The sequence below is a fragment of the Myotis brandtii genome, unplaced genomic scaffold (assembly GCF_000412655.1).
Source record: "Myotis brandtii unplaced genomic scaffold, ASM41265v1 scaffold56, whole genome shotgun sequence".
Lineage (NCBI taxonomy): Eukaryota > Metazoa > Chordata > Mammalia > Chiroptera > Vespertilionidae > Myotis > Myotis brandtii.
The window spans coordinates 2,685,842-2,698,780 of NW_005370080.1; the positions used below are offsets into that span (position 1 = coordinate 2,685,842).

The following is a 12,939-nucleotide window of genomic DNA, read 5'->3' on the forward strand; positions in this document are numbered from 1 at the left end:
GCCTGGCCTGCACCCTCTCCAATCTGGGACCCCTCAGGGGATGTCTGACTGCCAGCAGTTGGACATCCCTTTCAAAATCCGGGACCACTGGCTCCTAACTGCTCGCCTGCCTGCCTGCCTGTTTGCCCCTAACCACTTCTGCCTGCCAGCCTGATTGCCCCCAACTGCCCTCCCCTGCCAGCTTGATCACCCACAACTGCCCACCCCTGCCGCAACCCACCTCCTCCACTGGGACCAACCTCCTCCACGCTGCACAGAGCCGCAAGACCCCCAGGCCTCACCAAGGGGAGCGGCTGTTGGGCCCCGCCTCAACTGTGTGTGAAGCCATCTTGTGATGGCCATCTTGTGACGACGTCAGGGTGTGATGACCACCTAGGCTATTATTAGTATAGATTTCTCTTTTTCATTTTAGGCATTCTTTTCTAAGGGGTTTGATCTCCCAGACCCTAAAATCACTGACCTTTTATATCACTTCTGTACAGATGGTTCAACTGATTTTGCAGAAGATAGATTTCTTTAGAAACTATTTCTGAAACCCCAATTTACCCCACTCAGAAGGTTTATGATCACTGCTGAGTTGTTTAGTGATGAATGATATTCATCTTGAACAAAAAGGTGGATGATAAAGTTGAACTTGATCTGAGCCCTGTGTTCCCCAAAAGCAGGGTCAAGAAATTCCCTTCCCCTTTTGTGTTCTAAGAAATGGCTAACCCCAAAAGACCACCCTGCACTTGCTTAATCCCCTCAATCCTTTCTCAACAACTTAGAGAAGACCATCTCCATTCTTCTTCATGACTCCCATAAGACTCGTAGACAACTTCTTGTCTACCAGCCTCTGTAAAAATCCCAGACCTCCTTCCTTCACTTGAAATATTCTTCATTAATGAACATTTTCTTTATTGTAATATCCTGAATAAAATCATCTTCTTATTGTCTTGTGCATTTGTCTTTCACCAAACTGAGGGACACCACCTATAGCCATTGTTCAGAGCAAAATGAACCAGTTATGAGGGAACAAACCAGTGAGCAATGTCCATAGCAGAGTAATTGGCATCTTATCAAGTTCCTGGAGAAGATATTTAAGTTGACAGGTGGTTGAGCAATTTCTATGTGTATATCAAGTGAGAATTCTTGACATGGTGAAAGCACATTTTTGATCATGTAGCAAAAAGAGAATTGGCAGAACATTTGAGCTATAAAATGATTTCTTGTTTGGTTAAGGAAAGAGACTTCCAGTGGAATTATTTCACTTTATTAAATACAAGTTTAGTTAATTTATCTAAATTTAGTCAAACTTTGTTACAATTGTTTTTCTTTTATTTTTAAAGGCATGTCCCAAAATTTCAATACCACTTGAAAATAAAAGAATTCTGTTCCATTTGCTGTTGTTGTGCTGTTTTAAGATTTTCAATATAATTAAATTAGTTACCCTCCTAAGTTTTAGCAGGATAATTTAACTTCAGGGCCAGTGCTATCCCCTCAGTTCTGAGGAAATTTAAGGAGTAAGGGTCAGGGGTCCTGAGTTTCAGTATTGCTATTTGCCTAATGAAGGGAGGAGTCTGGACAAGTCACAGTATATCTGTTTCCTGGGCTGTCAAATCGGTATAAAAATATGGCCCCAACATCCCCAAAAGATTGTTGGCAGAGGGGGTCCAATAGGAGAAGGGATGTGAAAGTCTATGGGAAACACAGTCCTCTACAATGATAAGGGATTGCTGTTAAATCGTTAGGGTCTTCCTAGCAGAGCTCTAGCTTAGTGTGATATCCTGAGTGCTGAGAACTCTACTTGGTATATAATGCCCTACGTATTTCAGGAAGCAGGGGCAGAGTTAAAGCCAATGGTTTTCATCACAAAAGAAGTCATTCCCTTGGGGTTGGGGGATGAAGTATCCATTAGTGGGCTCCCCTCCTTTCACCACAGGTCACCACTGCCCACCCAGGATCCTCTCGTCCTTGGAGTCCTGAGAGTCCTGAGATCAAAGCTCTGCCTGGCAATTAGTGTGAAGAGAGAAATCTGTCCTAAATGGGCTTCCAAAAAGCACACTTGCCTAAAAATATTGCAGGAAGTATGACAGACTGTCCCATCAGTTCACCCCTCAAGCCGGCGTGAGCCATGAATAATATTGAATCTTCTGTATATTTTTTAAATATTCATTTTCTGTGAACCTTTTCATTTATTTTACTACTGACCCTCATGCCCTAGGAGAGTGGCTTCATACTTTTTACTTTTCTTGCCAGTTACTCAAGCAGGGAACTTGGGGGAAGCAGCTTTAAAAGTCCAAATATTTTTTTTAAAGGAAGAGGAAGAAAATGTTATCACCTTTGTTCTTTCCTCAGTGGTTTCTCCTCATTACAATCCCTCTTAAAAGTATTAGACCACATCCTCCACGCTCAGACCTTCACTCTTCTGTGCCAACACAACTTGTTTTTGGTCTCAGCCTTTCTGGAAGCTGTTAGAGAAATCCCCACCCCAACCCCCTTAACAGATGAGAAAACTCAAAACGCAGGGAGACTGAATGGTTGCTGAGGGTGAAATAGTGGCTAAATTCAGGCCAAGTCCCTTGTCAAAATGTACAAATTGTCACAGTTTCCTCAGGAACCACACACTGAGAAAACAGTTCGCTAGATAAAGTGAGCTTTATAAGCAATTCCCCAAAGACATTGCACTGTCCCTTTAAAAAAAAAAAGTGAAAGACGGGAAACAATGCCAATAAGAATAGAAACTCTGTCCAGGACACTGACAAAGAATGAAGCACACCTGAAGGCTGTTATTTAACATCTTTCAGATGCGTCACTGTTTGGACAACAGTGATCCCTGTGAGCTAATATTTCTTGAATGCCAGACATTCTTTCAGACACTAGTAGAGAAGGGTGGTGAGGATTCTTATAAGCTGATCAAGCTCTATGGGCTTCAGTTGGTAACAACCATTTACAATATTACTACCCGCAATGGTCTTGCCGGGCCAGCTGAGGCGGAGTGGAGAGGAGGGTGGTGCTGGGCTGCAGGAGACCTAGGATCAGCATTTGGTTCCTCTGCCTCCATAGGCATGTGTCCAGTCCTGGGCTACCATGAAGAATCAAGGGTACTCAGTGTTCCTGAATAAACAACATGCTTACTCTGTGCAAATATAAAGCCACTGGGGGCCCCTCGCTTGCTCTGAGCCAGCCATTTCCTCGCGGGTGTGAAACTGTATAATTGAGCACATTTGGAGAGGTCGCCTTGCCGTTGCTTCCTTCAGCCCATTAATGGAGAAAGCACCTCTCACCACAACATCAGCTTGAACTGCTGGATCCTGCCTAGTAGCCTCAGCAAAGCTAATGAATGCAGTCCCTGGAGTGTTTTCAGGTGAATGGGAAACAGAAGGCTGCTACTCTGGAAAGACAGGGGGGTTAAAGCTGGGTTCGGTTTTGATTTTACTTTAATGTGATCCAAAGGCAACTAAAGTTGCAGATCAAGTTCTTTTTTAAAAAAAATAGCCAAGACTTTTTTCCTTCTAATTGTCACCTTTCTTACAAATCAGCTTTAATCCTTTCCCTTCGTAATTCTTACCACTTTGGCCCACTTCTTAGGAATTTCAGAAATGACTCAAAATCAGTACGGTAGAGGAAAAAATATTTATTTTCTAAAGTCATTACCTTGACAGGCAAAACAAAGCATTTTCTCAATTTCATTCAGAAATACATTTTTAAAAAACACATAGACCAATATGGCCTGCCCAGACATATTTAACATGGTAAATATAAGGAATAAATTGTTTGAATATAAATATCTATAAAAAAATAAGTACATCAAAATTTAATCCAATCTCTTCCATTTGCCAGTTACATAAAGAAAAATAATTTTACTGCTTTAAAGCACAACCAACGTTTACTCTTCAATGTCTTTCATAAACAACCCTATACCATTGCGTTTCCAAAAATCAAGGTAAGGGAATCTTCTGATTCAATGATCTTTTTTCTTATGGATCGGAGCTAGTAGATTACCATGAAAATGTTATATCTACCACTGACACATTAGACAAGACTTCTATGAGGCTAGGATTTAGGATGGAGGTATCAGGGGAGGGGGTAACAGGAGGGGAGGGGGAAGAGTTTGGGAGGCAATAATTAAAGGTGGGAAAATATCTGTGCGAGAGTGCAATACAGGTGAGGTAGACTCATATTTATGAAACACATCCTGATCTATAGTAGTAACAGTTTCAGTTTTGCATTTTGTGAATTAAAAAATAAAGATTTTGGAGTTGTTGTTGTTTTTAACTCGAGTATGTTTTCAATTTGTGCATTCCTTAGGAAATCTCTTCCTGGACGATGCAGTTTCTCCCTGAACTGTGCCGGGCGCCTGAGTGAGACACAAACACTTCCTTCCTACCCTCTTCAGGAACCCCACCGGCAAGTGGAGTCTCCTCTCCTCCCTGTGGAGGAAGCCACCATAATTTACAAGTCATCGTGTCTCTCTGCTTTCTCAGAATGGTCCATTGTCACTCCAAAGGAGGACAGACAAAAGCAGTTACCACTGATGGAAGTCAATGAAGATGGGTCAGGGGACTCCTTAACCGTTTTTGGAATGTTTAGAAGGAGGACGCTGATCCGTGGCCAGGCTGGAGCAAGAAATGCTCTAAGTAGGAAGGATGCTTTTGCTGTGATGCAGGCCAGTGTGGAGAGAGAGCGGTCAGCCAGCCGCGCAGCACGCTGTCTCTGTGGAGGAGGAGGCTTCGGACGCGACGGCTGTAATCAGTGTGTTCGGTTGTGGGTCACTTTCTTCTCTCCGGAGAGCTTGGCTTTCAGCTTTGCGATACGGAAAGAAGTTTTGATGCTGTTGCTGATGGCCTCCAACCTATTAAGACAAGAGAAAACAAATGTGATTTAAAAAAAAAAAATCATTCCTGGGCAAAAGACATATCTGAAATTAGTCTGGCACAAACAAATTTAATTCTGGTTTCTGAACTTTCACCACCATGGGCCCTTTGCTAACCCCAGGTGCAAATAAAGCCTGTCTTGGTGCCTAAAATGGGGAAGGGGTGCAGAGAGAAAGAGTAATGTGCTCATATCTAAAGGTAATTGGGCATTAAATACAATTTCAAAGTACAATTTTAAGGTAAACTACAGGTATGCTCTTTTCCTTTTTTCTTTTTTTTTTGTATCCCCATCCCACCCTTAGTGGGAAAAAAGTTTTAAAAGGTATACACTACACGTAGGCCCAAAGCAAATGTTGACAATTAAAACAAACTTTTTTTTTGAAGGTTTAATATTTTTGTTGTTGTTTGTTTGTTTTGACAGGAGAAAGAAAGAGGGACAAGTTGCAAAATATAATAGTTTATATAACAGAAACTGATAAAAAGTAATTTCTAGGTCAGTTCAGAAACTGTGGTTTATGTAATCCTGGGATCTAGGGAGCATGAGTGGCCTGAGGTCATAACATAACTACGGAAACTGCACTGGCAAGTCTGGAGCCACAGACAGCTGAGGGTGTCCCATGCCTCGTAGTAAACAACCCAGAAGCAGTTCATGACGGCCAGGCCTGTGCACAGAACACTTGGGTCATAGAACGTCTTGCCACTGAGTTTCTAGGAAAAGTTTCCACAGGCCATGAGAGGGAAGTGGAGGACATGTGACAGATCTGAAAGCAAGTTTCTTCCCTCCAGGTTGCGAATTCCACAACGTTTAGGGTTTGAAAGGGTCATCACCGTGGAGCTGCTCAAGGCAAGCCTATGGGGTTGCCTAACCCAGGTTCCTCTCTGCCCCAGCTCATGCCTAACGAGAAAACGAGCGAGCTTTTGGGAATGGTGTTGGCTCTCCACCAAATGTGTTCCCTTATTAAAAATAAATAAATAAACCCTAAAAACGGCATGTTCTAACTCTCACCAACCTTACCTAATAACTTTATTTTCCCTTTGGCCATTTGAGTAACTGCTGCTGTTTGAAGAACTTGATCATACATGACACTTTGATTTAAAAAGAGTAAGAGAGAGAGAGAGAGACCTCTCCCTGAAATTATTTTTAGGTTCTCGGGAAAAGTATTGACTCAGAGAGGCAAAGACTGGGTATGACCAAATGACAAAGGTGTCTGGAGATATACTTTGTTTGGAAAAATCGACCTTTAGACTGACGGGCGTGTGCTAAAGATCGCCAAAGTCGGCAGCGACCTGCTTTCAACTCCTTCAGAAAAAGATTTGAGAGGGATTCCTTTGCTCTTTTTAATCTATAGACTATGAAGAGCCCCTTTGCTATTGTTTCCTGAGCCTTTCTCCAGTCAAGCTAAGAGTGGCTAGGGGAGCAGTCCATTAGCATTGGTGGTGGAACTAGTGGTTCTTAGGAGCCTCTTACCTTCTCATTTTTCTTCCTTCCACCAGCTGCTGATGAATACACTTCTTTCCAAGCTTGGAACAGTCCTTTCCTTTCTTGTGATTAGCCCAGCCTTTCTCCATAGTGTCTTGGTCCCTGTTAAAATACACGCAGGGAAAAACATTTCAGCAATGGTACCTTCAGTTGTTCACAATGTCTCTGTTAATCTCTTTTTCTTAAAAATACTTATTAAAGTATAGTTGCCATTCAGTATTATATTAGTTTCTGGTGTACAACATAGTAATTTTACATTTATAGACTTTGAGATGTGATCACCACCATAAGTCTAGTACCCATCTGTCACTGTGCAAAGTTATTACGATATTATTGGCATTTTTTCTGTCCTGTGCACTACCTCCCCATGGCTTACTTATTTTACTACTGGAAGTTTGTGCTTCTTATTTGCAGCATTATAATAGGAAGGAGGTCAGGAGAACATAAAACTGTTTGAAAGCAAAGGTATTTCTATTCACCTGAGTTCTTTTCCTGGTTGGCAAAATTTCCAGCACTTCTTGTCTTTTTGGCTGGCACACTGGCATCTGTCCCTCCGGTCTGTTGCTTTTGTAGGAAATAAATCCTTTAAGGATCGCTTGGTCCTAGGAGGGTTTCCAAGTCCATATGGAACAATTTTCCTATTATCAAAAGAGAAACAAAAGATATTAGCATGATTCACAGTCTTCAAAACGCTGCATTCTATGGGGTAAACTCGTCCCATTGGAACACACGGAGCTCACCACATGCTGTTTGGTGGCAAAACTTGGGAGCATGAGGTGTGACAAGTTAGGATCACACGTCTGTCAGGGGCCCTGAGTGTATGTATATACCCAACCAGAAGAAACCAGTTTTTCTAATTCAATTCAATTCCATTTCTTAACAAAGTTCAATTTCTTCTCGACACAAGCAGCATTGTTTTTTGGTCCAAAATTATGACATCTCTGTTTTAGTATCTGTTTCATATTTTCTTCCTTTTATAACATTCCATTTAGCAATAGATACTGGGGGGAGGGGTATAGAGACTTAAAAACCATGACTCGCAAGACTTGGAATACCTGTGTTCAATTCCGATCCTACGATAAGGCTAGAAGTCCCCTCTGAGGGGGCGGGAGGATGCCCAGGTTGGCATGTCTGCAATTTGCTGATATGACCATAGAAGGACTCCTTGCCAGAATGCTCTCCAGTAATTTCCAATGTGCTTGTTTTGATTCTTGCTTAAGAAATAAAGTCCTCCCCTTGGAAGAATTATCCACCTTACTAAGTATTAGGCTTCTGTAGGTGTGTTTAATGTGATTTGATTTTGGTCATCCTTTACTATACTGGGGCCCTGCAGGCACCATAAAGGTGGTTTTGTTTATGACTGCTTCTGATGGGTGAACTACTTTTCAGGGGGAAAGGGCGGAAAGTGCCTTCCTCACTCTGGAAGCAAAAGAGACATCTATGGATCATGTTTCTATTACTGTCTTGAAATGGGCTTTTCTAACAGCAAAGTACAGAGGAGTCAGGACTCCCGGGTTCTCAGTCTAGCATTGCCATGAACTCTTTCCTGCACAAGTGGCTTCAATGTTTGGGGTCTCCGTTTTTGTCTGCATAAAGTGGAGGGATTGGATTATGAATCTCTTTGATCTCTCTGCCTCTTAAGTCTTTACCCTCCCATGAGAAGCCATGTGACCTCAGCAACTTATTCCCTGAACCCCAGCAGATCCCACTGAGAGACCATTCCCCTGTCCCCACACTTGAAGTCTCTCCTCAGAATGTGTGGCAGCCTCCTGCTTGCTGTCAGGTCTTTCACAGTCTTCCTGCCATGAGTGGTCTGAGCCACAGGCCTCAGAAGACCCTCCCTTCTGCTGCTAAGAACCAAGCTGCCTTGTTCTTTTCAGGAATGGAGGGGCACTGCGCCCTCCCCAGGGGTCAGTTCCATGTTGGCAGAAAAGCAAACTGCATGCTTCCCAGGAAAGTAACTGGGCTCCCCTCTCTGGTTAAGGCAGAGCAATGGAATGACTAGGGTTGCAATGCCCTCTAGAGACTCACCCGGGAGTGTTGATCCAGATGATGTCGAGGTGGCAGAAGTAGACACACTCTTTATCCAGCAGGGATGAGCAGGAGCAGCGCTTGGAGCGGCGGGGTGCACTGGGAGAGGGCTCCTCTCTTCCGCTGTCCGCCCCCGTGCTGAGCTCAGCGCCCAAGACGGCTGGGGAGAGAAAGAGCAGGTCAGTGGGGGTGTCCCATCGGAGGCCAGGGGTGCACTGCATCACAGATGGATGCCAGGACGAGCAGAGCAGAGCAGAACAGAGCAGATGAAGCCTACAGCCTGCCCTCAGCAGGGAACACAGAGGGAAAGGGCTCTTCATTTATTCCCTCCTTACCATGACTTCACCTTTACCCCACTGCCTTATCGACCTTCAGAGAGATTGCACAAGTGCAGAAGAAACAACCACCTGGAAAGGGAGTTACCAGCCCCTTCGAAGCAACCTTCAAGGAAATGCGTGTAAATGCTGCCTGTTAGAATCTGGGTTGGCTCCTGCCTGACACTTAGTAGGACAGACAGCACAACCTGCAGTGGCTTAAAATTGACGGATGACAAAAAGGCTAGAACTGAATAAATCCCCTGCCTGTTCCGAGGTTTGGAGCCTCTGTCCCATGCAGAATGGCCTTCTGGTTAGGGGCGTACCCACCACTTCACATGTGTGTAGGGCAGAGAGTGGCCCAGGTGATATATACCCTTTGAAATTAGGTGGAGGTCAAGAACTTTGGGGGGATGATTGGAGGGAAAGAAGAGAAAGCCGCTCTTCACATTTATTCCAGGCGGTCACCTCCACAGAAACCACTGACCTAAGGCGCAGCTGAGCAGCGGCTGGGGGGACCTAGCCAAGGCTCTGGGGATGTTGACTTCGGAGTCCCCAGGGCAGCGGGCATGTGTGGGATCACCGCCTCCCGCTCCCGCTGCAGCACCGGCTCTTCTTCCTGATGAGTTAGCCATGCAGCTTATCTGCCCAATTTTGTACATTTCACATGATCAGACACATTCCAGGATTTTCATTCCCTTGACATCCTTTCTCTTTAGTCAGGGTCATGAAAAGACAAAACAAGTGCATTGACCCTAGAAGGGGGACTGGGCAGATGCACACGTTCTTTCTAAATCTGTAAGCAGCCAAGACTTATCCCAGCTCCCCTCCCAGGACAGGTGAACAAAACTGAAGATAGAGCTCACACTGTTCTGGGTGCCAAAAATCTGCCAAAAGAAACCTACAGTCAATAATGACAAATTTTAAAGAAAACATCTGCTTCGCCCTGAAACCGCCTGGGGGGGTTATTCAACAGACTGTTCTGCAGGTGATCTTACTGCTCAAATATTGCTTGGATGGCTTGAATAAAATTCCTTGGCTTCAAGCTGAAAGGTTTAAATATTTTGCAGATTAACACACTAATAAAACAGCATTTGAATAAGATCTCCGTTCCTATGCGTCCTATTACCTGTATGAACACATACATTGCAAATATACATTTGGCTAAATTATAGCTTGTCTTTATGTTTCTTGAATTCATTGTTAAAAGCCAATTAAGTACACTGTGCAATAACAATAATGTCATTTTAATGCTCCAGGAGCAATTGTGTTCAATAGTGGATTTTTTTCCCCCACTAGAAAATTTAAGTAGCTTTGAGTAGTAATTTCCAGAGACTTGATATCTGAGCTACAGAAATAAAAAGAAGGGGGGAAACAGAAGCAAGGAAAGCATTAAGGCGGATAAGAAGACATTCACATCCAGAGATTTACAAGCCAACGCGCCTACCTGTTCCTGCAGTTCCTTGGAAAGCCACAAACAGCAGAGAGAAAATCACGGGGAAGTAATCCATTCTGAAAACAATCAGAATTCCCTGCAAACTAAGCCCAGAGTAGAAACGAAGAGACGCCGCTTCAGTTCCCCTAAGCGCTTCTGGTTGTTCTGCTCTCAGAGCGATCCGATCCGGCAGCCCCGGAGCTCCTCAGCGGGGAGGAAAGAAGTTTCTGCCGGGAGAGAGGCAGTGGGAGCGGTCTGAGGACGCGCGCAGCCGGTGGCGTCGGGGACAGCAGCGGAGACCAGGGACCCTCGCGGCTCGCCCCAGCAGATGCAGGAGCGCGTCTGACTTGGACAGCTCTCCGCCAGCTTTTTATATTGAACCCCTATAGAGTGGGGGTAAACAGCTCTGACTTTATTCCAGCCCCAGACAATGTTATTGTGTTATTAGTCACCAACAGGCAACGTGCAGCCGGAGATAAGGCTGGGCTCTAGAGGAAATCACTGCTGACTTCAGAGGCAGACGCCCGCCGTCTGACAATCCAGGGGCAGGGCTAAGAAAAAGAAAATACCCATTGGAGACCTTTGGTAAACCTGCCCGTGCAGCGCTGGAGTCTGCTTCCCCTTTGCAAGCTGCCAGCCCCAGAGTTCAAGAATCACAAGAGGGACTCCAGAAAAGTCATACCATTGGTATGAAAAGTATGAGTACGTTTAAATAGATGGTATTGTGTGAGGGGAATTTTTTTAAAATTGTTGTTCGCTTCATTTTCCTTTTATGTCCCTCCGATTGCTTAGCGTTGATCAAACAAGGGAGCGCTCTCCCTAGTCACTTCCCCCCACTGGGGGACAAATTTTTTAGGAATATCCAACTTTTTTCTCTTTCTTCGAGCCCCTCCCCTAAGTCCTTTTTGCTGAACTTCTTTGCGTCCACGGCGAAAGAGGTCATCGCAAAGAAAGGAAGTTTTTTTAAAAAAATAGAGCGCTTTCAGGTCATACCCAATTCTTTCAGTGTCAGTGGTGAGGAGTCACCCCCAAGGTTTTCCTGTGCCCACCTTTCTCTCCTGTGGGGAACACCTCGTTCAGTAACACGAATTTTAAGAAACAGCAGAAGAGGAACGCCAGGGGGAGACGAAGAGCAAAGGGCTGATGTTTTATGGAGACAGAAAATAAAAGCCTTGGCTTCCAAATAACATAAGGGAAGGCCACCTGAGGTGGGAGCTGCAGCAGGGCAAGGAATGGCGCCTCCCATAGGAAAGGGGTGCCCCTCAGAACATGCCATTTACTCCCTGCGTAGGGACACCTTTCCTGGGACTTTTCCTTTGCCTTCATTTAGGGCGAAGGGGTGTTCTTGTACAAAGCTCGGTGGTGTTGGGAAGGAGAAATGGGATGCTGAACAAAGGGATCAGACAATGCCTCACGTTTAGTAATGCATTTACATTATCAAAGCAATTTCCTGCCTGTTTAACCTTGAAATACACACTCCACCCCCACACCCCCACCAGGTAACCACAGTGCACTGCGAAGGCCGATGGGATGAACTCAGAGCATCTTCTCTGCACAGGAAAGGATGAGTCTACATCCAGCACTTAGGGACTCCATCAGATAGATGGCTCCTCCATGTCCTCATCCTGTATCACTCCAATGTCCTCACCTGTGGAGGGGGAAGTGGGGAGGATTCAAATGTGGACCCATTTCCAATACTGTACTCACGAGGAACCCAAGAATGGTTTCTTCCTCCTTCTCCCTGCCTGCTCTTCACCTCTAGAATCAAAAGGACAGGTCTTATTCCAACACCAAAGCTGTGGACCTGAGCACACTGGGGTCCCCTGGACCTCCCTGGGAGCCACCACAGTTGGGGAGACAGTAACAGTATCAGTGTCAGTTCCATAATAAGATCTGTCCCCTAAAAGAGCCACCCAGCAAGAGCTGGAGCTGGAGGAGAGACAAGGATCCTCCCTCCACACCCACTCCCCTGGGGCCTCTGCCTGGGCCCTCTGCTTTCTCCCTATGCTGACCTCAGCCCAGCTCTGGGGGCTGGGGTGGGCACAGCTGCCCCTAGGACTGGGTGGCACCAAGCAGGAAGCCAGCTCTGGCCAGTGTGTCCCAACCTCCTCCCCCCAGCAGACCACAGGGACAGCAGAGGAGAGCTGATGTCACATTCACAAGATCCAAGCTTGTCCCATGAAGGGAAAGGTGGTGTGGGAAATGTGTGTTGGCAGGGGTCCCCCCCCCACACACACACACACCCTTTCTTTAACCTCCTTGCAACTTTGACAAAACACTGGTCACAGCCAGGACCAACCTGTCCTGAGCTCCTCCCTAGAAATAATGGCCCTCCCCCTTCCCAGTCTCTCTGGGTCCTGCCTGGCTACCCCCCAGCAGGGAAGCCCGTCTCTCCGCAGCCACCCCCACCTTGGTAAGGCTGCCCTTGCAGGTGCCAACAGCACCCAACACTCAGGTGGAGAAATGCAGCAAAATTAAACTGCCCACACGCCTTCCCACAGCCCTCCCTCCTCTCATCTCCTGTCTGTGTCATCCTGTAAAATCCTGTGAATGTATTTTAATTATAAAAACAAAAAGTGGGTGGCAGTGATCTGGCCCCACACCTCTCACCCTGGGCCTCCTAGGGCTCTGCTAAAGCAAACGCACAGGGTTTCAGACCTGGGAGGGTCCCATCGTTCCAAGTACTGTACAATCTTGGCCCATGTCTTTGAATCCCGTTTCCAACATGTGTACAGTTGTGTATGTGTGTGTATTTCCATTTCTCTCTCTTTGTGTGTCATGGGGAATGGTGGCATCTGCCTTCTCTGTCCATCTCCCCACCCC

General features: G+C 45.5%; 1 protein-coding gene across 1 annotated transcript; it reads right to left on the reverse strand.

Moving 5' to 3' along the window:
- Nucleotides 1-3,600: 3,600 nt before the first annotated feature.
- On the reverse strand, nt 3,601-10,692 carry EDN1 (endothelin 1). The gene is made up of 5 exons (XM_005878424.2): nt 10,129-10,692; nt 8,368-8,527; nt 6,816-6,974; nt 6,325-6,438; nt 3,601-4,834 (listed from the first exon to the last, which is right to left on the reverse strand). The coding sequence occupies exons 1-5, from the start codon at nt 10,190-10,192 to the stop codon at nt 4,732-4,734; spliced, it is 600 nt and encodes a 199-aa protein (XP_005878486.1). The 5' UTR covers nt 10,193-10,692; the 3' UTR covers nt 3,601-4,731.
- Between the last annotated feature and the right edge of the window lie 2,247 nt (nt 10,693-12,939).